Below are 27,697 nucleotides of genomic sequence, written 5' to 3' on the forward strand. Positions count from 1 at the left end.
TAGCCATGCTGCCTTATCCAAGCTGCCTTATACAAGCTGGAGAGGTGGGCCTATGTGAACCTCATGAGGTTCAACACGGCCAAGTGCAAGGTCCTACACCTGGGTCGGGGTAATCCCCGCTATCAATACAGGATGGGGGATGAAAGGATCGAGAGTAGCTCTGCTGAGAGGGACTTGGGAGTACTGATAGATGAAAGGCTGGACATGAGCCGGCAATGTGCACTGGCAGCCCAGAGGGCCAACCGTGTCCTGGGCTGCATCAGGAGAAGTGTGGCCAGCAGAGAGAGAGGTGATTCTGCCCCTCTACTCTGCTCTGGTGAGACCTCACCTGGAGTCCTGCGTTCAGCTCTGGAGCCCTCAGCACAAGAAGGACATGGAACTGTTGGAGCGGGTCCAAAGCAGGGCTACAAAAATGATCCGAGGGCTGGAGCACCTCTCCTATGAGGACAGGCTGAGAGAGTTGGGCTTGTTCAGCCTGGAGAAGAGAAGGCTGCGGGGAGACCTGATTGCAGCATTTCAGTACTTAAAGGGAGCCTATAGGAAAGATGGGGACAATCTTCTTAGTAGAGACAGCAGTGACAGGACGAGGGGTAATGGTTTTAAACTAAAACAGGGTAGGTTTAGGCTGGATATAAGGAAGAAATTCTTTACAATGAGGGTTGTGAAACACTGGAACGGGTTGCCCAGAGAGGTAGTGGAGGCCCCATCCCTGGAAACGTTCAAGACCAGGTTGGACAGGGCTCTGAGCAACCTGATCTAGTTAGTGGTGTCCCTGCTTGCTGCGGGGGGGTTGGACTAGATGACCTCTAGGGGTCCCTTCCAACCCAAAACTTTCTATGATTCTATGATTCTATGATCCAGGTGGAGCCTGGGCAGGAATAGCACAAATGGCATCTTGAAGCTATGCCAATTAGATTTATATCACTTTTGCTACTTTAATACCTCACATGGCAAACGTTGTCAGTAAAACTTAGTACATAAATAAATGCATCTGCTTTGTCTGTGACCCTTTGCAGTGTAAATGTTACCTTCTGATCAGCAAAACTGCAGATAGCCAGTTGTTTCAAGAATTTCAGGAACAGGGACAAGCCTTATTTATTTATTTAGTTAGTTATTTATTCGGTATCAGAGAAAGATTTAGAAATGTGGTGTCAATAGATAAAAAATAATCCAAATGAACACTGAGCCACATGAAGCCCTGTCTTCTCTTTAATACTGTACAGTAGTAGCTATCGGTTATGTTTAGAATAATGCTTCCATTCCAGTTTTCATAACAAAGCTATATTACAGCAAACATAAGTGTTACTTTTAAGAATTCTACAGATCTGCTTCACTTCAATCTGTCTTTTTAAAAAATACTGATTTTTCAATTAGATGCTTAAATATATTTGAAATTATAACAACAGAAGCCAGCCTGAAGTACAATTAAAAAAAAAAAAAATTCTGCTTTCAAAGCATTTTTGCTACACAAACCCACAAGATCAAATGCTATCACTGTAAGCATATTTATGGCACACACATAATCACATAATGCATACCCAGATGCTTATTGGTAAACTATGCTTCCGAACGCTCTGAACAAGGGCTGTGATTCCAAATAGCAGATAGATTCAGCTCCAGCAGCTGCAGTGGTTGCTGCTCCAGATGTCTGCCAGAGGTTACCGTCGCTCTGCTGCTCCTCAGCTGCCACGGTTCTCAGCTCAGCAGACCAACTCACAGACTAACTCGCCAACTACTACACCAGTGCACTTTCCGAGGAGAGAAGCGATGCCCCATGCAGCTCTCCAACCCCTGGCAAGGAAGCAGGGCAGGCAACTGGCATAAGGAGTTAAAACCTCTGGCAGCCAAGGCTAGACCTATCTAGAATTGCAAATCAGAGCCCTAAGATAAAGTTCCGTCAGCTTGAATACGCCTACCACATATTAGTGCAAACCTATGCTCTACGGCTTGCAGTGGCTTGAAAGGAAAAGCAAACCTTTTAAAAATAAAGTGCAGCAAAAATGTCTATGCCATCAGTTCTTACAGTCGATGAGTTCTGGGTTAATAAATCCTGCCGACCAAGCCAAATTGTGACCCTTGCCATTCATGAGAAGTCTTTCCTTTTAGAGATTTCACTTTCATACTTTTTTAGGGTTGACTTCTTTCTGGCCATTTCTTATTTTGGTGGCCTTTTTGGGAACATTGACCAGTGGGTTGGTGTTCTTGGTTGATGGTTTTGGGGCTCCACTCCGACCACTGCGCCCTGCATTCTGGTTCTTACTGTGGGCCGTTCGCAGCTTTTGTTCTTGTAGTCTCTGTTCCCACCTCTGCGGAAATGCAGAAAACAAAGAGGCTGAGTTAGAGAAAGACATTGCCATAAATAATTACATCTTAATCAAAGCTACCCTGAACCTTGGAGGCTAGTGCTGCTTTTAATGGTTTTGTGCTTGCTCTATCCTGCAGAGCCATTGATCTCAGCGTGTTATGGCTGTCTGCAGAGGGAACCTGCCACGTGTTCTTGGGTGGGGGAATTTCCACAATACCAGCTGACAAAAATGACCACTGCACATCTCGTGTGCACGCTGCACGTCAGCGCACAGCTCACGCCTTTTCAGAAATCCAGGGGAGCTGGCACCACTCCACCAAACAGACAGAGTCTGCACACCAGGACTCCTTTGAAAACCCATTCTTTGCTGTCTTACTGAACGCCGTACTTGACTTTTCCTTGGAGAAGTCTGCAGAAAGCAGGCAATCCTTTCACAATATGTATTCAAACATACAGCTATAAGCGAAGGTGGTATTTACTTTCTGGTTCTGCTTTTCCCTGGGGTGGAGAGGACTGGGCATAAAAGAGATTAAGTTACGGACAGACGATGGAGGTGACTGCTGAAATCACAGAGTGTTCAGAGTTGCAATGGCACAGCTGTGAGTAATGCACCTGCAGCTTTATTCAGCAGCATTCCTGAGAAATTTTGAAAAGGAATGAGATCAACGAGCCCACCAAAGAGAATAGCTGTCAGATCTCCAAACCCAAAAGTGCAGCGGTTAGAAAACAGGTTTTTACAGTAAGGTTAAGTGGCTAGGTGTCCAAATTATGGAGAGATCCACAACACGGCAGCGGAGACTGCAGTCTTTCACCTCTCGGAACAGAAACAGTTGTTTTAAGGAAAGCAAGGTAGATAATAGAACCTGGAAGGAGTCTCACCTTTCCCCTCTATTAATGAACCTTCTCTTCTGAAACCCCCAAAGGCAGGGACTTTCCCAGTGATCAGAGCAAGAGAAGTGCTCTCCAGATTTACTCTTTAGTATCTCTGCACTGACCCTGTTGCTACTCAGACTCTTGTCCTGGCTAGAGAAGAGACCAGCCATGTTGCGGTTATGTTAACAGATGTCTTCTGTGGTCCACAGACAGCTCAAAACATTCATTTTAAGTGGTAACTCAAGACAAAAGTTGGATGCAAGTCTACAGAGATGAATGACGGGCACTAAAATGAAGCCACTGTGAAACCTAGCTCCATATTTGCATAGTCAGGGTCATTATATGCATCTTTATAAAACAAAAAACTGTCAGCAGGCATTTAGGTGTGTCCCACTCAAACACATTTAAATGAGGATTTAATTTATAAAACTATTAATATCAGAGGCAATAACACATGCTTTGAGAAGTATCTTGTTTGGCAGTCATGCATCTATTTGACAGTCTAGAAATGAACTTCCAAACAGGTTTCAAGGCACAGTTAGAAATGAAAAAACAACGTGAGGAGGCCACTAAAACATGCTGTGTGCCAGTAACAGGCCATTAAGTTGACAGCTAAGGGACTTCAAGAGTCCGAGTCATACGTCAGTATTCTCCTAAATCCCACATGGTATCATCCGCAATTGCAATATATTAATTTTTTAAAGATTTAAAGCATGTTTTCTTTTTCACACATAGGATTTACATGAGTAAGTGTGAAGAAAAGGGAAAGATGAAAGCATCAAATACAACTTCCTGCAAGAAGCCAGTCTGTAATATAAAAGCTTCTACAGATGGAAGCATGCATCTTTTTTCCTCCCCTCTACCAACTGCCAATCAGCCATTAATTGAAACAAATATCCATGCATGTCCTTATTGCTCTGAAACCTTTCCTGAATTGCAGAAATAATTTTCTTCCATCTCTAAAAGTGTGAGGAAGAGCCAGACACTGTCTTGATCCACTCTTTCTTTCCACTCTAAAGAGGAATTTACAAGCAGGGAGTGATAGCAAGTGCTCCCCCGATGCCCAGCAGGTGCATCTGTTGCTCCTGTCTTGCAGGTCTCTATACTACAGACTTTTCCCTCCAATGTCCCCTCAAACCAGTCAGGGGACGCCCAATACTTTCAGGAGGTCTTTAGTGGGAAGCAGCTGGTGAGAATCAGTGTCTCAGGCCTGCAAACTTTAATGCAGCAAAGCCCATTTATCCAGTGCGGTGGATGCTAACTTCCTTTCTTACCTACTGTGGATTATATACTCCTCTGCATATCCCCTATCTGACAGCTACTTGCCTTAGCAGTGACAGGAAAGAAATTCCTGGAGTCATTAGTGTAATAAGCCAGAGTTCACACAAAGATCATCCAACCATCCTATTTAGAGACTGTTTGCAGATAAAATAGAAGTAAACTTTTACAGATCCTAAAATGCAAGACTTTCAAATTTTCACTTCACTTCTATGTAGTTATGGGGTTTGAAAATGTTGAAGTGAAAACAGTAACATCCAGAGGTGTCATGGATATCTGAAAGTCAAGCAAGGTATTCAGAGCTGAAGTAGAGCAAAGGTGTTCAACCTTTTATCGAGAATATCAGCATTCTTTTCTTTGGCTGTATTTACCTTGAATCTTTTGTTTAGTTGATCCTTCCATTTTTCAACTAGACATCCATCAAGAAGCATCAACCTGAAAATTGAGAAATAAATACAAGTTACAGGTATTTCTGTGTTTCATTCCTGAGATGTCATTCCAGATGACAAAACACAGACTGAGGTTGAAATGCACCAGCAGGAACTCGTACTGGCAGTTTCTCTGTGTGATGATGACAGGCGCAAAAATATTTTTCTCTATCCCTAAATGCTTTTTAATGGATTTCTAAATGCTTATACTGCTCCTTTTGAAATTCTGTTCTAAACTCTGTAAAAACAGAAAATGGTTTTCAAAAGAAATCAGATTTCACAGCCGAAACTGTAGCACATGGCTAGTATTGAGAAAACATTTAGAGCCCTTTGTCCTCACCTGCAGCTATTCTGCAAGGGAAAATGGTCCCGTCTTGATCACCGTTAACAAAAAGTGATGGGTTGGGTAACATCCCATGAAACCGTTTAAATGTATATGTACATATATTTTTACTTACTCCCACTAGATATTTGTGTCTGTGTGTGTCTGTGAGTGTGCAGAAGAGTAGTTTAAAATAATGTATTTTACTTCTGAATTTAAAAAAAAACTATGTTCCACATTATCTGATCTCAGCACTTTGCTGGTGGGTGAGTTTTCAAAGCACAGCAGGACCTGACTCCCCAGTTTCTGTGAACAACGTTGCTGCTCATACCAGTTCAAAAAGAGCACAAAATGTTGCCTCCTTTAGCCATTAGCCACTACACATCCACTTTGCCCAAATATAAAAGGACTATAGTGAGTGCAAGCCCTGGAGAATCAAGACAAATACAATACATATCTCCTTTCTGAGGAGAGATTAGAGAATTAAAATACGGGATTGAAGCTAAACCCACATCATGATGAATGAAACCACAACACAGAACACATCTGATGCAGCTTCTGTTCAGGTCAAATTATTGAGTGAGACCCTAACCCTGCTGACGGGCAATGGGTGTTTTGCGGTTGACTTCTGTGGAGCTACAGCTCCCACTCATTTTGCCTCTGACATTTCACAAAGCTACGGTAACTCAAAACCTTCTGTTTGCATGCCACTGAGTTCAACAGGAAACACATATAACAGTTTATGTTTCTTTTTCAAATCCATGTTGCTATGCTATATGAAATTAAAAACCTCAGTGACCTTTAAAAACCATCACAAAATATTTAGTGAATGGTGTGTTTTTGCATAGTACTGGAGAAGCAGACTGCAATCTTTCATTTTTGAAATCCCCACACCCTGACAGCCTCCTGACGGTCCTCTCCAACAAAGCCCTGCAGCTCAGAGCTCCTCGATCGCAAGCTTAGTCGTGGTCCTTCTGCGTGACTCAAAGCACATATCCCTACAATGGCTAACACAAGTAAAGGGCTCTGCATTAATCTCTGTGAAATACTTCCAGATCTGGAGGAGCAAGATGCTGTCCAATAATAAAATACTGTGCCTGTTAGCTCACCAAAATAAAAAAAAAAAATTAATGAGGTATCAGATGGCGACTTTTAGAAACACCTATAAAATGCTTTTAAAGTACCAACATAAAGCTCACTGAAAATACGGATATCGCCCATCAAGGTCTGCACGTAGATGTTCTACGGTCCCGACAAGTGCGCATGTTCAATTAACAGTCGTCTCACTGTATGCAACACCAGCCTGCACGTTTTACGAACAGCCTTGCCTCTGACCGACAGCACAGAGCCACGCGTACCCACCACGCCACAACCTGTCCTGCCGGCGTCTGCTGCTGCTGGTACACTTGGGGTGCTAACGGGGATGGGATGTCCCCTTCTGCCTCAGGAACCCAGCGAGAGAAGGCAGCTGTGATTCATCACTCCCTCCCCTCCAGACCAACATGCTGGCTTTCCTTCCATGCCTGGGGCTAGGCTGACTGCCAGATGAAAGGTCTAGTAAAGTCAGTTTTGTTTTGTCTTTTAATCATATGGCAGAACTGGCAAGCTGCACTGAGAGTGTTTGCTTTTCATCTGCTATCCAGGAGCCGGAGCTCCAACGGCTGCAGCTTTGGCTGGTCCTGGTACAGCTGTGGGATCAGAAACATCTCACTGATGGCATCGGTCCGACCGGCAGAGAAGGCATTGCTCTGTCTCCAGCAGCTCTGCGGACAGGAGATGCGTATCTTCTGCTGTCCCCTCCCCTGGGGTTGGTGAGGCAGAACTATGCCTCCCATGTGGTCCTGCCAACATGGACCACCATCTATGGCCGCCATCGTGTTTCTAGCACACAAAGCAGCTCATACCTCCAGAAAGGGGCCCTGGAAAAACCCTCCTGAACAGCTGGAGATGCCTGAACTGCTGCACGATGCATTAAGCAATATGCCGTCAGCACCTCGTGCCACCAGGTTTTACGCTCCGTGCGTGCGCCAAGTTTTGTCAACACTGCATCGTGGCGCAGAGCTGAGGCTGATTAAGTCGAAAAAATTAATTGCGAAGTTAATTGAAACACGTAGGTGTATGTGTGAGTTATCCTAAGAAAAACTATCAGCAAAACCTGCTCACCATGAGGAAGGGAGCTTTGCTGTCCTCCTTCCCATCTATCACAGCTAGCTACAACACTTCGCCAGGGCTCACCTTGAGTGCCATTCATAGCACATGATGAGAACATCCTGCTTCGGCTGAAGAGGTGGACACTGGCAGGAGGAATTCGTAAGAAGAGGCACTTGAGACAGAGGAATTGGTGTCGAAGACTTCAGTGTGTCTTTGACTTCAACCACAGTGGTTATCTCGTTGCAGTTCCCTCTTTCTACCCTTTTTACTCTCGCATGAATGACTGCAATTAGAAAAACAGAGGCGTGAAAACAGCAAACAGCCTTGGAAATATTAACAAATCTCAACGTTAAATAAAATGTATTAAACTGAAAGCTGTTGTTTCAGCTGTGAAACCAGAATCACTTCTTCACGTGTGGGCACATACAGTGGCTTAGAATAACAGAGGCCTGATCCCGACTTGGTTTTCAGTAGGGCTGTTGACAACTGTAAAATTAAACATGTTCTTAGATCTTTGCCAGATCAGGCCAAGCGATCTCACCTGGAACCACACACACAAACAGCTGCTTTGACTCGGACTTGAATGGCTCCTGATGTAAATTGGACCCATTCTATAGCCACATCTGGCTATCTCCAATGAAGTAATGAATAATTTACCTCACAGACAGTGTGGATTCAGACTTCTCGACAACAAAATGATTTCCCTGCAGGTTACATCCCGGAACTAAAGTCTTTTCTTGAGTATAAGAAAGAAGGGAAGGTTTGAAGCAGGTAGTCAAAAGCTAAGAGGCTTAGAAGGGTCATGATGAACTCAGTTTATACTTTTTTCCATCTTTTGCCTTTGGATTATCCATCAACTGTAAAATCCTCATATAAAACAGACTCTGGAAAGGGTTCCTCTGACTCTGAATACACAAACATTCACATTTTTACCTTTTGTTAAGGAAAACTGCATGTCTGCATGGATGCAAGAAGGTGAAACTGTGTAGATTGCTCTGAGGATGATCCCTGGCTAACTCTGCACCCGAGAACCCCGGCGGTACCTACCACCGCAGCGTTTCACCCCTTCTCCCTTGTGACAAGTACCAAATCAGAGAAATGAAGCACGATTTTCACATGGAGGACTTTGTCTCTAGGAAATGTCAAAACAGGAAGGGTCCTATTATCACAAAATTTTTCAGTGAAAGAAGCATCAGCAGTGTACGTGCCACAGGGTGATCAGCCCGAACCGACGCTGCCCCTGGCAGCCACCAGCTCAAAAGCCCTCAAATGGACCTCCTAACGTTTGGAATAAACCTCTCCTGGCAGAAACCAGGAGACCAGCAATTTTAATGCAGTCTGGGTTTTCTGTGCTGACTTTATCAGGACATGTGTAACAGCCACAAAACACATGAGCGATTTCAGTTTTGGAGGCTCACAATACATTTTCAAGTCTGATTGAAACTAAGTTCTGACCAGCTAGAAATATAATTTGGCTGTATAAATTATTTTAAAGTATTTCAGACAAAAAAAATGGATTTTATTTTTGCAACTTCTCCTGCCTTGTCTCTCAATTCATTTTCCTTACGAATAAAAATCTGCCTCTCAAAAACAAAGTCTTGATTTCACAAATCCAGCGGAACTTAATTTTGGACCCCAAGCTACACTTTTTATCCAAGCAGCACTCCCACTGGAGTCACTGGAATCACAATTTATATGACTAACACCTGTATTTCATTTCAGAGTAGTCATTTTTTATCACTGCTTTTTTTGCCCATAAAGTGCAAAAGACCATGATACCGCGTGTTAAATTAATAGTTAATAGGGGTTTTCTATTGACATTACAGACACTCAATCCAGTATTTATCCAGTCTTAATCAGACTTCTTCCTGACTCCCAGCATCAGAAAAACAGAGAGGGGAGACCCGGGGGGAGACTCAGGGGGGAAAGAGGGATGAATACAAAGATGGGACTTCTAGTGCCGACACATCACGCAACATATCATGAAACTATCGGCCAGCTCCTCGGCCAGCTGCTGCAGATTGGCAGTGAATTCAGATCATCCGTGACAATTCCGCACCGGATGAAACTCTGCCTACTCAGTAAAAGAACACGTGCATTTGTAAGTAACAACTCTACCTTGCCTCAGCCTCGTCCCCATTTACAAGTTCTTTTTCAGGCGATGAACCCCTGTTTATCCCACCCGCTGGACCAGAACAGCAGCTGGCCGAGCAGCGCATGACCTTTGCAGTGGCAAGCACCGCTCCCGCAGAGCGACCTGTCGATCCCAGCGCACGCGACCGACCTTCCACCGCTTTTATCGCAGTTGCGCCATCATCGCCATCACCCGCGCGACGACCGCGGCCGCCTGCACCAGGTGGGTTTCGGAAGAGGACGGCTGGGTGTCCTCAGGCACAAGACCCACTCGGGACACGCTGCAGCGGGATGGTGTCCTCACGCCGCGCTTGCTGGCCGGGGCGTGGAGTGGGTGCAGCACCCACGCGGAGCTGCCAAAAGCGCGGGGGGCACAGAGAGGGGCGGGACGGGCACAGCGAAGCGTTTCCCCCCCCTGTTGCACTTACTGTAGCTGTAGTTCTTGGCCAGGTAGGTGGACAGAGTCGGCTTTGTCTTTTTGCACCTGCATCGCTCTTCGAAGGAAGAGAAGGGGAAGGGGTTGAGGGGTGTCCGAGGGGGTCTGGCTCCGGGGGAGTGGGAGGTGGTGGGGGGGGCTGGGCTCACCCTGGCCGCGGCTCTTGCAGTCGGGCTGCGAGGGTCTCTCCGGCACCATCACGCCCTGCGTGAAGTCCGTCCACTTCACATCTGCGAAGAGAAGCGCGGCGGGGTGGGAAAGCTGTCGGGGAGATCTGTCGGGGAGAGCCCGATCCCGCCGCCCCCCAGCCCCGCGGGAGCAGAGGGGGTGTCCCGTCCCGTGTCCTCCCCCGCCCGCCGCTCACCCTCCGGCAGGTCGGTGACGATGGCCTCGGGGGAGATGCAGACGCCGCGGTCGTAGACGGGGAGGTCGTCGCAGGCCAGGCTGTCGGGCCAGCTGTGGTTGTAGCGGCGCATGATGGGCTCGCAGCCGTCCCGGGCGCGCTGGCAGACGGAGCGGCACGGCTTGATGGGGTCGTAGAGGAACTCCAGGGTGCAGATCGGGGCGTACATGGCGCAGAGGAAGAAGGGGAGGACCGGGCTGCAGCCGGTGCCCACCAGCTCCTCGTACTGCTCGATGGCGAGGACGGCGTTCTCCTGGGTGCTGTGGTGGAGGTGGTTGGGCATGCGGGTGATGTTCCAGGGCATGGGGCGGCACATGGGGATGCGCACCGCCTCGCACGGCGCGCCCTGCGCCCGCGGGCTCACCCGCAGCCACAGGGACACCGCCACCAAGGCGCGCAGCATCCTCCTCCTCCTCCTCCTCCTCCCCCTTCTCCTCCTCCTCTTCCTTCTCCTCCTCGGCCGCCGCCGCGCCGACAGCCATGGACGTTGCGGGACCGCATTTATACCGGTGGCACGAGTGACGTGGGGCCGATCGCGCTCCCTTGGCAGCTCCGCTCCTCCGGGGGGGGGTGGTGGGAATGCGGCGGGGGGGGGGGGGGGGGGGGGTGCGTGCGTGTGTGCGCGCGCGCGCGCCTGTGTGCGTTAGGCACGGTGACATCACACCACACACACACACGCGCACCCTCCCCCCGTTTAATCCCCCCGGCGACATCACTGGGCGTCCCGCTCATTTTTCACCCGTGTCATAAATTCCTTCGTGGGTGGGAGGGGGGGTGAAACGGCGGGGGGGGGAATCGAACCCGGGACGCGCCCGCCCGCCGCGGGAAAAGGGGAGGAGGAGGCGGGAGGGGCGGCGGACCCCGCTCCCGCCAGGCTCGGCTTCACGCTGCGTTCCCCCCGAGGGACGCGGGGCAGAAACTTTTGGCGGGCTTGGGGGAGCTCCGGCCGCCGTTCCCGTCGACGGTGGGACATGAAGTGGTGCTCGGCGAGGCTGCCCGCCCGTGGGGAGGCACCGGAACCCCTCCCCCGAGAGGAACGTGGCGAGCCAAGCCCCCCCCGGGGGCACGGACGGGGGGGCGCGGGAGGGAGAGGGCCCCCCACCGCCGCCTGCCGCCGCGCTGCCTCCCGCTCCTCCGCCCCGCCCGCACGAAGCCTCTCCCCGCTGAGGTGATGCGGGTTGGGAGGCGGGCCGCCCCCGCCCCCCCCCCCCCCCCGGCGCAGGCCTGTGCGCGGAGTGGGGCGGCGAGCATGGCGCGGGCGGCGGGCGGGCCGGCGGCGGGGCCGCGCCTGCTGCTGCTGCTGCTGCTGGTGCTGCTGCTGCTGCGGGGCGGCCGGGCGGCGGCGGCGGGGGCCGAGCCATGCCAGGCCCCGCGGCAGTGGGAAGGGCGCACCGTGTCCTACCAGCACGGGACGGGCCGCAACACCCGGGCCGTCGTCTCCTACGACGGCCCCAACCGCCGCCTCCGCGTCCTGGAGGAGAGGAAGGGCCTCATCCCCTGCAAGAGGTGGGTGCCCGCGGCCGGACCCCGGGCCGGGCCGGGCCGGGCGGCGGGGGTGGGCGCAGGGCCCGGAGGGGCGTCACGGGGGGGTGCGGAGCGATGCGGAATATGAGGGGGGTAGGGGGTGTCTCCCTCGGCCCCCCGCCATGCGGGGCGGCACCGCCCCTGCGTGGGACGGGGGAGCGCGGGGCGGGGGTGCAGCTGCTGGGAGCCGCCGGGGGTAGACCTGTTACCCGCATGGCTTGTGTCCGAGCTCTCCGTCTATCTGTCTCTGTCTGTCTTGAGAGATTTGTGATCAATAGCGTCAGCTTTTTACCCTTGGAGGTGATTCCTTTCTCCCGACTATTTTTTTTTTTTTTAATGAAATGGGAACCGGGTCCGAAAATACAGCCCACAGGCATAGAGAGATACAACGGTTTGGGTTGGAAGGGAGATCCTTTATAAGGATCCATCTACAATAATGACCTTACAGATCATCTGGTTCCAACTCCCCGCTGTGGGCAGGGACACCTTCCACCAGACCAGGTTGCTCAGAGCTTCATCCAACCTGGAGGTGGAATGGCTCCAATGATGAGGTTACGCAGATTACGCTCAGGCGCAGGAATAATGACCTGGGGGGTGGGGGGTGGGGGTGATGGTTCTAGCCCAATAATTTGTTAACAAGTTGAGTCACGTTCTGCAGGTTCCCTGGTCGCTCTCGGTTCCTGCAGGTGCCGAGTCGGGGTGGGGTGTTGGGGTGCGTCTCGTTACCCATGGCGCAGTGTACTCACTCACAGCGCACGGGCTGCCTGGCCCCGGAGACGCTCCCTGTGCCTGATTTACGCAGCGTGTGTCTGCTGAGGCAGGAACTAACCCGACAAAATCCCTGTGTCGGTGCGCACTTCTTGACTTGCTGAAAAACAAGAGTAGAAAAAAGCTGGCTGAAGAAGGGTCTCTTTTTCTCTCCTCAACCTGCCAAGCTCGGGCCCTGACACGCTGGGTGGAAGAAACGATCAGCCCAGAGAGGCCTTACAGAGCGAGATGTGTCTGGGTACCGAGCTTTGGTGACTCTCGGACACCATGTTGAGACATACGTGACAGTGTGAGGGCAGCCGGTCTGCCCATACCTCTGCCTCTCCCGCCTAAAAATTGTTCAAATAGCGGTGAGTCAGCCCTGGGGATGTATAAGCCAAGGTGAAGACCAGCCTGCAAATGTTGTATCATCCAAGCTAAATGGTCTCTGCTATTGAGATATCAATATTGCTGTTTGCTCCTGGCTTTTTTTCCCGCCAATGATCAATTTCTTACCAACATTGCATAGTCATTGTTTTAATCTTTCCAAAGCGTGTGCTCTTCCTCAGTCCTTCCTCCGATGGTCCCAAAACACTCTTAAAACTATTTTATGACTTTCATTTTCAAGTTTAGCTTTCCTTCCTTCTGAGCTTTTTTCTTTATTACTGTTTTCATGTAGGAGCCATATGAGGAATGTTAAAGGCAACATACGGTTGGTGGTGGCCCGCTAATGTACGATGTGGAGTCTGACACTGGCTGTGCTCATACTCTTCTTCTTTTAGAAGTCCTACGTTGACCTTCATGTTTGACAAGCATGAAAGTGCTCTACAAAGTCTGATGCAAGCCTTTTCTAGCTTCTAAGTTGTGCTGAGCTCATTACTTGAAACTTATGTTTATTTTATTTGAAAACTTTATTTTACGATTGACTAATTAGTCTACACTTTGTGCTGTGGGCCAGATTTTGGCTTTTGCCAGGATCTGCTCGTTTTACATTTCTGATAAATATTTGCTCTGGACACAGCTTCCTCTGGGCTGACAGTGCTAGAAGAGGCAGAGTGCAGACAGGTGCACCTGAAGCATCTCTCTGTTGGTTTTTCCTGCATTAGTTTCGTGTTGTAGATGATCTCTGACCTCAGGGATCCCTGTTGTTTCCAGGCTGACCATCTTTTCTGCCATCCAAAACTGGAGGGTGGTTTTGTTGCGTGCGCGGCTAGTGTCTGCCGAGGGCGTGACCCAGCTTCCATTGAAGTCAACGGAAAGACTCCCATTGATTTCAGTGTGTGTTGGATCAGGCTTGGAGTTGTGATCACAACTTCATGTCACTGTGGACACAGTGAGTCATCGACTGAAGCCTTCACAAGTTAGAGGCGAGGGGATTTATCCTGCCTTTTGAAAAATAACCTCTCCCCCACTCCGCTTTGGCGTCGGCAAGAAACGGGTAATTATGCCGAGGCAGTGACTACAAAAGCAACAAGAAAAACAGTGCTGTCCTGGTGTCTAAGGAAATTGCAGTCTAAATTCTCACGAACGGACACGTTTTTGCTCCTATCAGGTGTAACTTACACGCAGCAATCAGGGCTGGCTGACAACCAAGTTTTTATACAAATCATTTTCTGGAGCTTGAGAATGTGGACCTTAATCAGACACAGCCCTGGTTAAGTTAGTTGACTGAGGTTAGTCAGGGACGCAAAGATCTGCCTGTGTGGAATGGCTTGCAGGCTCATAACCACAGGAAAACCTGAAACTGAAAGCTTTTATTGTGGATGTATGTTTCAAATTGATGTAATTTGCTACACAGCATTTTGATAACTACATCAACCCAGTGTCTTAAGTAAGCTCCTGGAAAATAACCGTAAGGTAAATATCCCATCACTGCTTCGTTAGCATCACTTCTTTGCTCACCAGTTGTCGCAAGATCACCGGAGGTGCGGTGACTGGGTTGGTGAAGGCTGCCCGCTCCCCATCGTCCTGCTGCCGCATTGTCGCCTGCCACCAGAGCCCGTGCCTCGCTCGCTGTGCAGCCGGGCGCAGACAGGTTGTTAAAGCGGTCACTGGTGGGTGTTTCGGCCAGTTTGTTGGGTGTGCGTTTCTCTGGGCCATCCTGCTGACTGCCTGTGCTCCGCCTGGGGGTGTGGAAACTACCAGTGGTGACCCTCGGCTGAGCTTTTTAGAGGAGAACCTGTTCCCGTTGCATTCATTACTCAACTTTCTTTTTCACTTCTTTTCGAGCCCCAGCCTTAGCTACACCCTGCATCTTACGTTTTCTCCAGCGTGCCTTGCCCTGCTGCTTCTCTCCCCTTCAGGATGGAAATTTTGGGGATAGACAAGGAGAGCAGGGACAGTCTTCTCTTTTGGTTTCCTGTAGCGCTCAACTGATACCAGGAGAAAAGAAAACAAACAGAGGTTTTTACTGAGTAGATTGTGCCATTTCCCATTTGGAAGAGCTCGTGCCAGTGGGGTTATTATATGATGTGGAACTAGAGCACTTCAAACGGTTCCCTAGAGCTCTGGAGGCAGAGCTGTGTCACGTTCCCTGTTAAACACAGGACGTGTTTTTTTAATCCTTTATTGCCTGTGAGGTGGAGTTACTTCCATTTGTGGTCTCTGTATATTAATCCTTCCTCGCTCTTCTGCAGTCCTCTGTTGTCCACCATCTCAGGGCACTTCAGAAACTAGGTAACAGTCATCAGCACGGTTTTGCTGTTGGGGCAAAAGTGTTTCATTTTAAAATAACATCTAGCGGTTCAGATTTGAATATGACCTCGCTGCAAACCATTGAGAAATCCTGGCACTACAAAGGTCTCAGCCCAAAATCCTACTGACTGCATTGTGGCCAGAACTTCACGTGTCCTGCATCACCTTTCGTTTCCTTGGAGAAACTGAGCAAGAAGTGTGCTGGCTGGCATTGCTGAAGCCACTCAGCAGGTATTAGTGCTCAGTTATGAAGGAAGGAAAGCATGAAGTGGGGAGCAGAGCAGGCATCACACAGGTGGGGTTTGAGGGCTGGGGTGTTACTTATCAAATGCCGTATTCTTACGGTTTCACCCTTCTCTTCCACACTATTTTTCACAGAGTGATTTTCAGGGGAGTCCCACTAGCAGTTTGTCCTATGAGAAGTGTGATGATGGGGAGAAAAAAAATTGCATGTGGTCAAGGAAGGTCAGTAGGAGGAAGAAAATTCATTTCTCTCTTCTATGAGTGTATTTTAACGGTAACCTCCATGGGCTATTGTACACTGTGCGGCACGTTGGGATGCCTGTGTGTTCAAGATGGCTAGGGCTATTTGTCTTAACAACCATAACTGCAGAGCAGAAAAACAACGTGGAGATACCATATCAGCGTTTGTTTAAAAACAGAACTGCGTGTTGGTAATTTCTTTAGTTTCAACTGTGTTTGCAAAAGACAGGAACAGTTTACGGGCGGGATGAATTCCTTCACTTGGCAACAAAAACTGCTAGTACGATAGAGGAGCAACAAAGCTGTGTTTAGAGAAATACGTCCGTTACTCTGGCAGGCTGTTTGCGTGCATGTGTCAATCCCTGTCCTTGACTGAAGAGGAGCAGCGTATGGTCAGGTGCAAATATAACAGCATTCATCTGGAGAAGAGGTGATGACTTTTCAAAGTAAACAAAGTGTGGGCACGCATGTCTGACTTATCTCAACTACTTCTTAGTTGTTTTAGGATGTGTGATCGTAAAGGAAAAAACAGCGGTGTCTGACCTATTAAAATCATATAATCCATCCGTTCTGTGGTCATTATGGTGACTCAACAGGCTAAGTATTGAGCTACCCTGAGCGACTGCAAATTTGTTTCCCAGACTTGGTTTTGGGAGTGGTTTCTGCAGCTTAATGTTTAAGGGAACGAACGATGGTCATGGGTAAAATTTTCAGAATTGGCCAGTTACTTGGGAACCCAAGCCCCATTTTTTAAGATTGTGTAGAGTGTGCAGACTTCTGAGACCCTTAATTTGCAGGGAAACATGGAATTGAGTTTTCAGCAGTTTCTGTAGACCGAATGCAACTTCTTGGGATCTAAAATGCTGCATAAGCTGCTGTGTGTGTAAGTCACTTTTGAGAACAAGAGCAAAGGGTAGGTACTCAGACCTCCTGCATTTAGTTTCATCCCATAGGTGCCAAGTTCTTTCAGGTGCTTGCTGCTGGTAACAAGTCTGAGTTTGGAGAAGATGGCACTGGAAAGCTGCCATGATGGATGCAGGCTGGCAGTCAGATGCTAGGCAATAGCCTGAAGCTATTGTTGTTCTAGTGAGAGTTGTGTGCCTTTCGGGTGTGGAGGGTTGGCTGTACAAGCCTCAACTTTTGCATTCCCATAATAAGCCGATCTACACGTCTGTCTACTGAGTTCCTCAGTGATGCTCCTTGTCAAGGCAGTCGGTTCCATGGAGAAGAGCACTGTACAAGGAGGGACCCATGGTCCACGAGGCCTGCATGGACGAGCATCTTGTCTCCCCCAGACTGTACGAGAGGCAGCAGCTATTTCCTTTTCCAAGTTCTTGGCCTTCTTGGAGGTCAGCCAGGCTGTGCAGTTCAGGGAGGCAGTGAAGCTGATTGCCTTTGTTGTTACAGGTGGGCTGGGTGGGAAGAGATGAAAACATCGCTCAGGGGAGGCAGTTGGAAGTCTTCAGCCGTGGAGCTGCAGGACTGACAAGCAAGTGGACTCTATCAGAGGAAGCTGGGAACTGTTGGCTTAGCAATGCTTTTGCTTTTGCTGACTTGTGTTTTATGCTTTTGATAACAGACTTGGACACCAGCATCTTTGTCAGAGTTGGGGGGGGAGAAAAAAGGAGATAACTGAGTATGAATTAAATCAATGCATCTCAGTGGCTTTGAGATGCCATATTCTGTTTGTGTAGTGTTCTCAAAACCCTTGTTTGTGCTAAGTACTCCGGAGCCTTTTCATACGCTACGGAAACAGCACCAACCCAAACTGCAAAAAATGAACTGGCTTCTTAGTTTGAAAGAGCAGGATCCACAACACCCGTTTAAAGCTGGAGAGAAAATGTAGGCAACCATGTCCAGGGATCCCAAATTGATAACGTGCTGGAGTGCTGGTTGGTGTGCTTAGAAACCGCTGTCAGACACTCAGTGGGGTCATTACTATCAATGGGGTCATTACTTTCATATCAGTTATAGATATTGTTGACTGGATGCTCTTAAAAAAAAAAAAGAGATTCTCATCAGGAAGTTTTGTTTTTCTAAAAACGTTGCTAAATGGTAGCCACTGGCACCATATTGCAGTTAATACTAGTGGATATTGGCTTAAGCCTTTTATCCATCTGAACCTTTTAAATTTAGGAGAATACTTCCTCCCTCTTATCGTCTCTTCCTTCTCTGTTTGAACTCGTTGGAATAACATGTGTTTGTCTTGAAACTTATGGCTGGTTGTGTACTGTTGGGCATTGTATTAAATCTTAAAGCAAATCAAAGATTGCACTGAAGATATAATATGCCTACCTTTCTGTAACTCAGACCAGAGGACCAGAGTTTTCACGAGATAAATCACTGTCATTTTTATTCAGGGATTTTTTTACTCTTTTTTTCTTTTTTTTGGTAGAGACTTAAAGAGGAGATGAATAGAGAGAGAGATTCAAGTTCATAATGTGTTGTGTGCTCGCAGACAGCATGCAGACAGTTGATGGTGACGTGACTGCACAGCTAAACAAACACGATGAAAGAAATCTTTATATTCATGATCTTAATTTGGGCTGCCATTCAGCTTGAGGCCTGATGCAATTCACATGGCACAACTGGCAGCATCACACCTACCTATTCTCACAGGACCAAAGACCTTTTTTCTGAAAAAGTATCTACTCTGAAGGGTAAACCATAATCTTCTAATTTAGAGCTGATCTTGCACTGCTGTGAGATGAGAAAAAACCTGACTGTACATTGCTTCCAGGGAAATCAGAGTGATAAAAGCATCCAAAGGACGCTTTACCGGTTGATACATTAGTCCTTTGATTGTATTCTGTAATCCTGTAAATTGAGGATCCAGGTCTCCTTAATGTAAAAGGGCCAGTAATGGAAAACAGTTTTAGGTGTTCAAGAGAGCATTTACTGACGTGCCTCCAGAAATTTGTCCATTCACAGCAGTTAATATACGCATTCTAACTCTCTAGAACCTTTCCTGTCTGTAGGCTCTCTGTCTCTTCCCATCCCAGTCTGGTTCGCTGCAGTTGCAATGCGTGACGCGGTAGGATGGTTGAGGGTACAGTCTCTTCCAAACGATGTGTATCCATCAGTTCCCTGTGGTGGCTGTAGCTGTCTCCAGGCTGAGGGGTGGGTATGTGCCGGGGCTCCCTTCTTTGCAGGATGAGGGGACACGCTCCGGTATTGTCCCCGCAGCTGGGGAGCAGCTGTGGCATGTTCCCAGGAGCAGGGTTTAGGAGCTACTACTGCATCCCGGAATTGGGAGAGAGCTGTAAGGCCAGGGAACACACTGAATTTTTCAGTCCCGCTGTTTGTCTTCCATATGCAGCTGAACTGTATTTTCCTTGATATGCCAGAAAAAGAAGGGTTTTGAATATGATGGCTGCATATGTTACAGTTGAGAGCATACTGAAAAGCTGAAGAGTTTGGGGTAACAAGGAAAAAAGGCTTTTGCCTTACGTTTTGCTTACTTTTGTAACTCAGGGCTGCAAACTTAGTGAAGTCGATGAGAATTTCGCCGTTAGCACAAGGATCTCATCCCAAGACTTTGTTAGATGCACATTTGTAACATATGTGGGAGGTATGTACAAGAAATACGTTTCTCCATTTCCAATTCAAACTCGGCCCCAATTCCTGAGGTTGGTCCACACTGCCAAAACTGAAACCATCGTTCAGCCTCTAGCCTTATTGATGACAGCAATGGCATAACTGTGGTGGACAGCTTTCAACGTTGTGTCATCTGAGTGGAATTGGAAGATGTGGTGATAAAACCTGTGCCTCTGAATCCGGTCCACACCCTGCATCTGCCAGCACTTCCAAGGACGAATTTTGGTAGGCAGTTGCCAGTTAGATGAGAGGAAGTGTTCAGGGAAGGAGGCAGGATGTTTTAATTATAAGAACAAAAGACTTTTTTTTTTCCCCCTAATCTTCCCTGTGTTTCATTTTCCAGTCCATTTGTTTACTAATGTACTTAATTTTCGTGCTATTTCTGTTGATTGTTTAGTATCACTATTGCTTTGTTCATATGACAAGAGAATTTGTGTAGAAGTTTATTATTTTTTGATTCAGAGGATGCTCTTCTTGTGCTTTTTCCTGTCCGAGGTCATCTGCTCTGAAATTTTTCTCCAGCTAGAGGACTGATTTGTTTTGCCTATAGTAGGCTTGTCCATTTATTAACTGCGTGGGACAGGTTTTCAGCTGGATGCCGTTTTCATAGACAAGTGAAGTTAGTGGAAATGATACTAATTTATGCCCTTGTCTGCATGCCAGCTCATTAGCTGATGCAAAGTTGAGAGATGGGGCTCAAATATACTTCCATCCTCTCTATTTTGCTATGAGCTGATGGCTAAACTTGATGTGAATAGATGTTTCCATCCAGTAAAGGAGAGTGGCATAGCAAATAATACAGAGTTATTCAGAAAAAGCATAAATACACTTATCTGTCACATTCTGTGGGAGAAGGTTAAATTTAAAGGAACTTTGGGAAAGAAGAGTACTTCCCACGGTGGCCAGGTGTTGTGAAGAGGTAAGAGCAGGAACAAGAGGCATGTAAATAAATGTGTGAGATTAGAAACTGATGTGTTTTGTTAAATGGACTGTTGAAAATTCAGGGATGAAAAGAGTAGAAGATAGGAGAAGGTTTTCCTTTCAAGACAGATTTTTAGGCATCAGATCTGTGCAAGGACTGGAGGAAGGAGTCTCTTCCCACGCCTGTTGCGTTAGGGCTGCTTTCTGGAGAAATGGACTTGTGGCCATCTGGCCACTGATGTTTGGGCTGTGGATCTGTGTAGCTGCAGCAGCAGCAATCCGGCTCCTGACCCTCATGTAGGTCAACTTCATCGCTGTCTTCAGATCACCTTCAGCTTGGCCTTCCCTGTAGATTTGCAAGAAATTGCATCTCTGCAACGTGCCAAGTTCTCTCTCTCAAAGTATTTTTACCTGTTGCTCTTCTTAACTCAAAGGGGAAATTATTTTCTCCTCCAAAGTGTTTTTAAGGGATGGTATGGTGTCTGGCATGCTGGGGGAGGGGGTGATGTCTGGGTAGAACAGGGCCACCTTGTGCAATACGTTGGCTCTCCTAGAATAAGGAGCATTATGCCCAGCACGGCATTGCATAACCTGAAGGTAACGCTGGCCAGTGAAACTTGTCCTCATCTCTGCCAAGCAGACGTGTTTCCTTCAGCTGTTTTTGTTTACTGCCTCACTTTTATGGCCGTGGGGGAGATGCATGCATGTTGACAGAGATGTCGGATTCCACAGGGAAACTGAGTGTCCTCTTGGGGCTCCAGAGGACGGCTTTTTGCCCGTATCTTGGTCACTGTCTGATACCGGAGAGTCACAGGTCAAGGACAGGATTTTCTGCCTAGAGTTTGTTCCCGTGCGTGAAAGCACAGAAGGCTCAACATGTGAGACAGTCCTTGTTTTCAGTGGTGTATTAAATTCCGGAGTTGGCAGCTTTTATACTTTCATACCTAGGAGTAAATTCGGGATTTCCAACAGCAGAATAACTGTCCTTGTTCAAAACCTGATTTATGACAGGTCGTAGTAAGAAAGAGAGAATCACTTGTTTTCATCTGAACTTGTACTTTTTTTGTGTGTGTGTTTTATAAACATAGATCCTTGACAAACATTTATTTGAAAATCGATTTAATCATTCTTTTGAAGATTATATGCACACATTTGGCTTTGTGTCCCACTTGATTATTAAAAGATGCTTCCTTTGTACCACACAAAGTGACCAAGGTAAGAGTAATTTTTGCAATTCTTGCTTTTGCTCTGAGACTTTTATTAGCAACATTCCTACAGTCAGGGCTGTTCCCATAACTTAGCAATGACCATATTTTTGCTTTTTCAGATTTTATTTCTGGATTTTAATGATTTTCAGAATTTCTGGCATCAGAACATGAATTTGACAGGCACTTTCTTCTTGTACGGTGCTCACACTGTAGTTACTACAATTTTTCAGTCTTTGGCTACCAAGATTTCGTATGTCTCAGGAGCTACTTAGCTATTCATACCGTGAAAGCCTATTTTATCCCTTTCTGTCCTTAGGAAATTTACCCTTTCATTCTGGCATGATCCAGACTATATTTCATGGGCCAAATTCAGCCCAGAGGGAACTTCCACCCAGCATTCTACGTTTCCCCACTGAATAGCTCCTTGTTGCTTTAATAATTGTCTGGCACTTGGATCCCCCAGTGTTGCTGCCCCTGTGTCCATGTCAGAGGAGCAGAAGGGACTGGATGCACAGGTTGGAAATTGCCCCGATCAGTCACCCCTGTGGATGAGGGTCAGTGGTACGCACTGCCATATTGGAAGAGTGATGGAAAAGTCACCGGTAATATGTGCGGATGCCACACTGCATGTGTATAGCTTATTTCTTTTGCGTATAAAACAGTGCAGGGTTGAGTAATTTTGGGACAGTTATAACTTCTTGTCTGACAAAGAAAAAAAAAGCGTGTAAAACTTTGGCAGTTAAGAAGATTTGGATTATCAGATATCATTCGTAGATACCAAATTACTCTAAATCTGGAGCTGTGCATGTTTTTGTAAATAAAAAAAGAACGTGTTTCAAAACTTAATACAGATACGTGTAGAACTGCATAACTGTCTGATTCAACCCAAATGTCCCCAAAGAGCCATCTAAAAGCTGCAGGTACAAAAGCAGATAAGGTTTCTAGAGTTCTGGAAGAGTAGTAAAAAACTCGATTGCTGCCTTCTTTTGGATCTGAGAAGGTTGAAACTGTTTTGCTCTAGCTCCTCCCTGAATTATAAACAAAAGCAATCTCTTCATTGCAATTGAAATTGTCTTTTAATATGAAATATTCAAGAAGTGGCTTATCCTTAAGTTCATTAAACTCATTTGCCCTTCTCAAATGGAAGGTAATATTGCATAATTACTGGACATCTTATTTTCTACTTGTATTATTTATCCTGAGGACAGTTCATAATGAAATGTGATATTGTGACTGATAGCAAAACAATGCAGAAGACCAGTATTGCCACATGTATTGCAACATCCTATATTAAGCTTACTTATGATGAACCTCCTTTCTTTACTCTGTTTAAAAAATAACATTGTAATAACGCTCTGCGTATTTACCATTTGGTCAGTTGAATAGTTCACAAGTAATTTGTTCCAAAAATGGCTTCACTGACCCTTGTTGATTGACTTCTTGTGCAGTAACGTGCTCTTCAGAATCTGCTCCTTTATAGCTGTTGCCAAATATTATTTCATATTTTTGAATGTGTGTTCAAAACACACTGTCAACTGCTTTACTGGAGTTATCAATAAAGCAGGAAAAGTTTTAGAACATCTGTAACTAATATCCCAGGTTGTATATTGGGAACGACCTGTTTTCTAATATATGTATTTTTTTTTAAGAACTGACTTACTTTTTCTTAAGGCTTTACTGGGGTGTCATGGTTTAGCCTGGCTGGACGCTGGGTGCCCACCAAAGCCACTCTATCACTCCCCTCCTCAGCTGGACAGGGGAGAGAAAATACGACGAAAGGCTCGTGGGGTGAGACAAGGACAGGGAGGGATCACTCAGGAATCACTGTCATGGGCAAAACAGATTGAACTTGGGGATATTAGTTTAATTTACCACCAAACAGATTGGAGTAGGATAAGGAGAAATAAAACCAAAATCCTAAAAACACCTTCCCCCCCCCCACTTTTTCCCAGGCTTAACTTCATTCCCGATTTCTCTGCCTCCTCCTCTGAGCTGCGCAGGGGCCGGGGAGCGGGGCTGCGGTCAGTTCATTGCACCTTGTCTCTGCCGCTCCTTCCTCCTCACACTCCTCCCCTACCCCAGCGTGGGGTCCCTCCCACGGGAGACAGTCCTACACCAACTGCCCCGGTGTGGGCCCCCCCACGGGCTGCAGTCCTGCAGGAAGGGGCTGCTCCAGTGTGGGGGGCCACCAGCTCTGCCAGCAAAGCTGCTCCAGCATGGGCTTCTCTCTCTCCACGGGCCCACAGGTCCTGCCAGGAGCCTGCTCCAGCGTGGGCTCTCCATGGGGCACAGACCGCTTCGGGCATCCACCTGCTCCGGCATGGGGTCCTCCATGGGCTGCAGGTGGAGATCTGCCCCACCATGGATCTCCATGGGCTGCAGTGGGACAGCCTGCCTCACCATGGTGTTCATCATGGACTGCAGGGGAATCTGCTCTGGCACGTGGAGCACCTCCTCCCCCTCCTTCTTCACTGGCCTTGGTGTCTGCAGAGCTGTTTCTCTCCTGTATTCTCACTCCTCTCTCCTGGCTGTGGGGGGTTTTTTTTCCCCTTCTTAAATACGTTATCCCAGAGGCGCTGCCAGCAGCTCAGCCTTGGCTGGCGGTGGGTCCATCTTGGAGCTGGCTGGCATTCACTCTGTTGGATATAGGGGAAGCTTCTAGCAGGTTCTCACAGAAGCCACCCCTTTGTGCCCCCCCCCCCCCCCCCCCGACAAAAACCCTGCCACGCAAACCCAATACATGAGGTGAGAAGAAAAGCCCCCCAGAACACCTCCACAGAATGATGTCGCTTACCAGCAGGGTGAAAAACAAAACCTCCTGAATTGTTCTGCTCGGTTCTTATTCTGAGCTTGGGACCAGTTGCAGAGAAAAAAATGGTGTAAGATAGCACTGAAGACAACTGTTTACAAGACTTTCCACCAAGGTTTCAGTCTCTGATACTACCCATCTGTTTCTCTGTCAGTTCTGGTACCTTCACACATAGCAAGTCTTATTTGCTCTCCTCCTGCCAGTTCTTTTTGGGACTTCATGGTGAGGTTGCTGCTTCATCTGAAAATCAGATGGCTCAGTAGAGAAGAGTGTTCCTAAAAATGTGGTGTGCTTGGCGTGTGCCATTTATTTTGGTGAAAGCCTACACAGGAAAGATGGTGTGAGACCTGTATAGCATTTAGCTCTTGAACAGCAGGGAATTTCTCCTGAAGTGGTCTGTCTGCATTGAAACCTGCTGTTTGTATGGATACCTGTTGTTTTAGAAATTAATGTTTCTGAGGGGGAATGGCCAAGGTTTTCCCCAAGGTTTTCCAAGGGCGGTTTTGTGCATGGCAGTGCTAAAGGCTTTCAAACACTCGTACAGGCCACAGAGTCGATTCAGTGAACGCAGCAAAGAAAAATCTCATTTTTCATTCTTTCAGTATCTTCTAATACCATTTGCAATTGTGGTTTTATCATATTCAGATACTTTTCTTGCCAGGAAACTTATGATTCTGCCATACTTTTAGGCAGCCAGCCCTGGAAAGTTTACTCATGCTATGTAGTTATGGTAATTCTCAGAGGATGTTTATTGTTTGGAAAACAGAGTTCCATACAGGATGAGAAATTCTTACTACAATTAGTTCCCAAATTAATGTATCACTGTTTAATTAGATCCAGATTTGTTGGCCTATGTCTTCTGTAGAAGAAACACATTTCTTTTTTCTTAATCTGTGGTGGCATCCGGGGGCTGGGACACCTCCTTATGTCATTTTAAATACCTGTGCACAAAACCACACATGGATTTGCAAAGTCAGACTAGTTTGTTACCTTCCCTGTCCCAGAAGAAAATGGAAGGGACAAATTTGGATGATGGGCTTGATAAAGTGTGAAGGTGTGGCAGCTCCTGTACTTTTTTCATAGAGAGGAAAAAGAATGAGGGAGAGTAAAAGGAGATAAGGATGTGAGAGTAGAGACACCCTTTGCATTTTTTTTATCCCCTTGTTACTGAAGAGTGATGATGTAAGGGACCATCTAACTGCCTCAGCATACCAGAAGATAAAAGGCTTGCTATTTTTTTAACTGATCTTCCGGGCTGCCTGTCTCCAAAACTAATGTAAGCGTGTAGATGTTGATTGTTAATACATTTATGTGTATTCTTTGTTTATCGGCATATTTATCTTAATTTTTGGTTAGTTACATTGCCTTTCAGAGCAGGTGATCTCACAACATGCATACCTCATAGGCAGGTTATTATAAGTTCCAAAGTCCTGAATGCAAGTAATCTAGTCTTCTGAAGCAGAAGACAGTTGGCCGTCAGAGATGGAGCAGAATCGGGTGTAATTCAGGTACATTCAGGGCACCCAGTCTGTCACATCGGTTGTGCTAATATAGTCGAGCCAGGTCAAAGTGACGTACAGGCAGGCATGGAGGCACAAGCTGCTGTTTGAGGCACTGCCAAAGGTAGGTACCACAGCTGCTGAGTTGGAGCCCTGTAAAGGGATCCATGCTGGGCCAAGTAGGATCTCCTCTCTTACTGTATTTTGGAAGTCTAGCACACGTTTGAAACACAGTTTCATTCTCTGGATTTCCTTCCTCTGAAAGAATGGAAAAATTCACTTACAAAGCTTGTGTTATGTCTCTGCAGGATATGTATTGTAACTCAAATGCTTGTATACTGTAGCAATAGTAACTATAAACATTGTTCGATGTGTTCAGTGTCCTTTGGATTATGTTTTTTAATGATGGAAGTGTTCTTTAAATGTCCAGTATTCTCCTCCATGTTGGCCTAATGAATTATCTGCTGTTTGCAATTGCTATACACCCATTTATCAGTCTGGTCTTCATAATTCACACCATACCCTCCCCCCCTAGATATTTGAATTCAGTTTCAGGCTGTAAAAATCTATAGATCATTTCTGTATTTTTGAAAAAGGCGCTTAAAATATTATAAGAAGAGGGAGAACATCTCATCATTACAATATGCATATGACGTTTGCTAGGAAATTAGTATAGTGTATGAACAAGCATCAAATATAAACACAAAAATCTGCTAAAGTCATTAGCCCAAACTGTTTATACTAAATATGTATTTATGTAGCATATGTAGAAGTTAAGCTTTGTGAGAGCTGATCATAGCAGCCTCCGGCTACTACGCCTTTGAGATACACCCGCTGTGTAGAGGGCTGGGGCAGGCGGGGACAACACGGGGCTTCTTCCTTGGCGCAGAAAGCCTTTTCCATCCTCTGGCTGATTCAGCAGCAAGCCCGCTGATGCTGACGGAGGGTGGCTGGCTCTGCTGGGGAGGGCTGACCCATGCCACTGGGGACACCGTCGGGAAGGGGACCCGCAGGAGCACAGCAACACATCTCTGGCCAAAGACCCTTCTGCCCAAAGCGTGGCCGTGCTAATAAGCAGTTTGGTGGTGGAGGTGGACCGTATTGTTGTAACCAGAGTGATATAAAACAGCCTTTGCTTGCTGCCCTGTAAAGCTTTAAGGATAGGGAGGGTTTCCAGGGTGACAAAAATGATGTATCACACAGGTCTCCACTTAGGACTTGCTCAAGGCTTTGGGCATACCTCCACCCAGATGCTGTTTGTGAGAAGTGGTGAGCAGCAACTGAATCACTGTCTTGACCGGAGTGAGTTTACCTCTACGATTTTTGCTCCTTACCAGCTCTTTCCCTCAGAAATCCAACTATAGGGTTAATGCAATGCAGAGAACCTGGGAGAGCAAGTACGGCAAGAGATACAGCAGACCAGAAAACAAATGGATAAATGGAAATGCTGCAAAGGTTTCCCACAAGTGAATTCATTTTTCTGAGTTGCCATGCCCTCAAAGTTGTAGGATTTTTGTGAAGTTAACTGTAGCAAATGACTATATAAAAAAGGCCCCAAAGAGGGGTTTTTATGACAAAAAGTGTTTCAAATATTTAAGTGTTTGTAGTTAAAGATACGAAGATATTAATTACTATGCCTAAAGCCAGAGTCCAGGACACTATAAAGAAGAGAACAAGAAATATCACGAAAGTCAGAATATTCAGAGTCAGCTTAAACTTGTGGAAATACATTTTGAGGATTTGAGAGCGCATAAAATATGTTATGTTTGCCTTCCAGCATCTCCTCAGATTGCCCATGTCAGGTAAGTTGACATTTGTGTTAGATTTTAAACATTTTTCAGCTTCTTTTTTCTTCTTGATGGAATGGCTGACAAACACCTGATCTA

General features: G+C 46.8%; 2 protein-coding genes across 2 annotated transcripts in view; one reads left to right on the forward strand and one right to left on the reverse strand.

Moving 5' to 3' along the window:
* Positions 1 to 1,096: 1,096 nt before the first annotated feature.
* Positions 1,097 to 10,904, reverse strand: SFRP4 (secreted frizzled related protein 4). The gene is made up of 6 exons (XM_075417408.1): positions 10,291 to 10,904; positions 10,076 to 10,156; positions 9,919 to 9,984; positions 7,442 to 7,640; positions 4,828 to 4,891; positions 1,097 to 2,306 (listed from the first exon to the last, which is right to left on the reverse strand). The coding sequence occupies exons 1-6, from the start codon at positions 10,730 to 10,732 to the stop codon at positions 2,118 to 2,120; spliced, it is 1,041 nt and encodes a 346-aa protein (XP_075273523.1). The 5' UTR covers positions 10,733 to 10,904; the 3' UTR covers positions 1,097 to 2,117.
* Positions 10,905 to 11,563: 659 nt separating this feature from the next.
* EPDR1 (ependymin related 1) overlaps positions 11,564 to 27,697 on the forward strand; it is a 32,593-nt gene continuing 16,459 nt past the window's right edge. The window contains exon 1 of the mRNA XM_075418687.1: positions 11,564 to 11,835. Coding sequence (XP_075274802.1) covers positions 11,579 to 11,835 — 257 coding nt within the window. The 5' untranslated portion in view covers positions 11,564 to 11,578. The remainder of the gene's footprint in view (positions 11,836 to 27,697) is intronic.

Source organism: Opisthocomus hoazin, chromosome 4, assembly GCF_030867145.1.
Source record: "Opisthocomus hoazin isolate bOpiHoa1 chromosome 4, bOpiHoa1.hap1, whole genome shotgun sequence".
Taxonomy (NCBI): Eukaryota; Metazoa; Chordata; class Aves; order Opisthocomiformes; family Opisthocomidae; genus Opisthocomus; species Opisthocomus hoazin.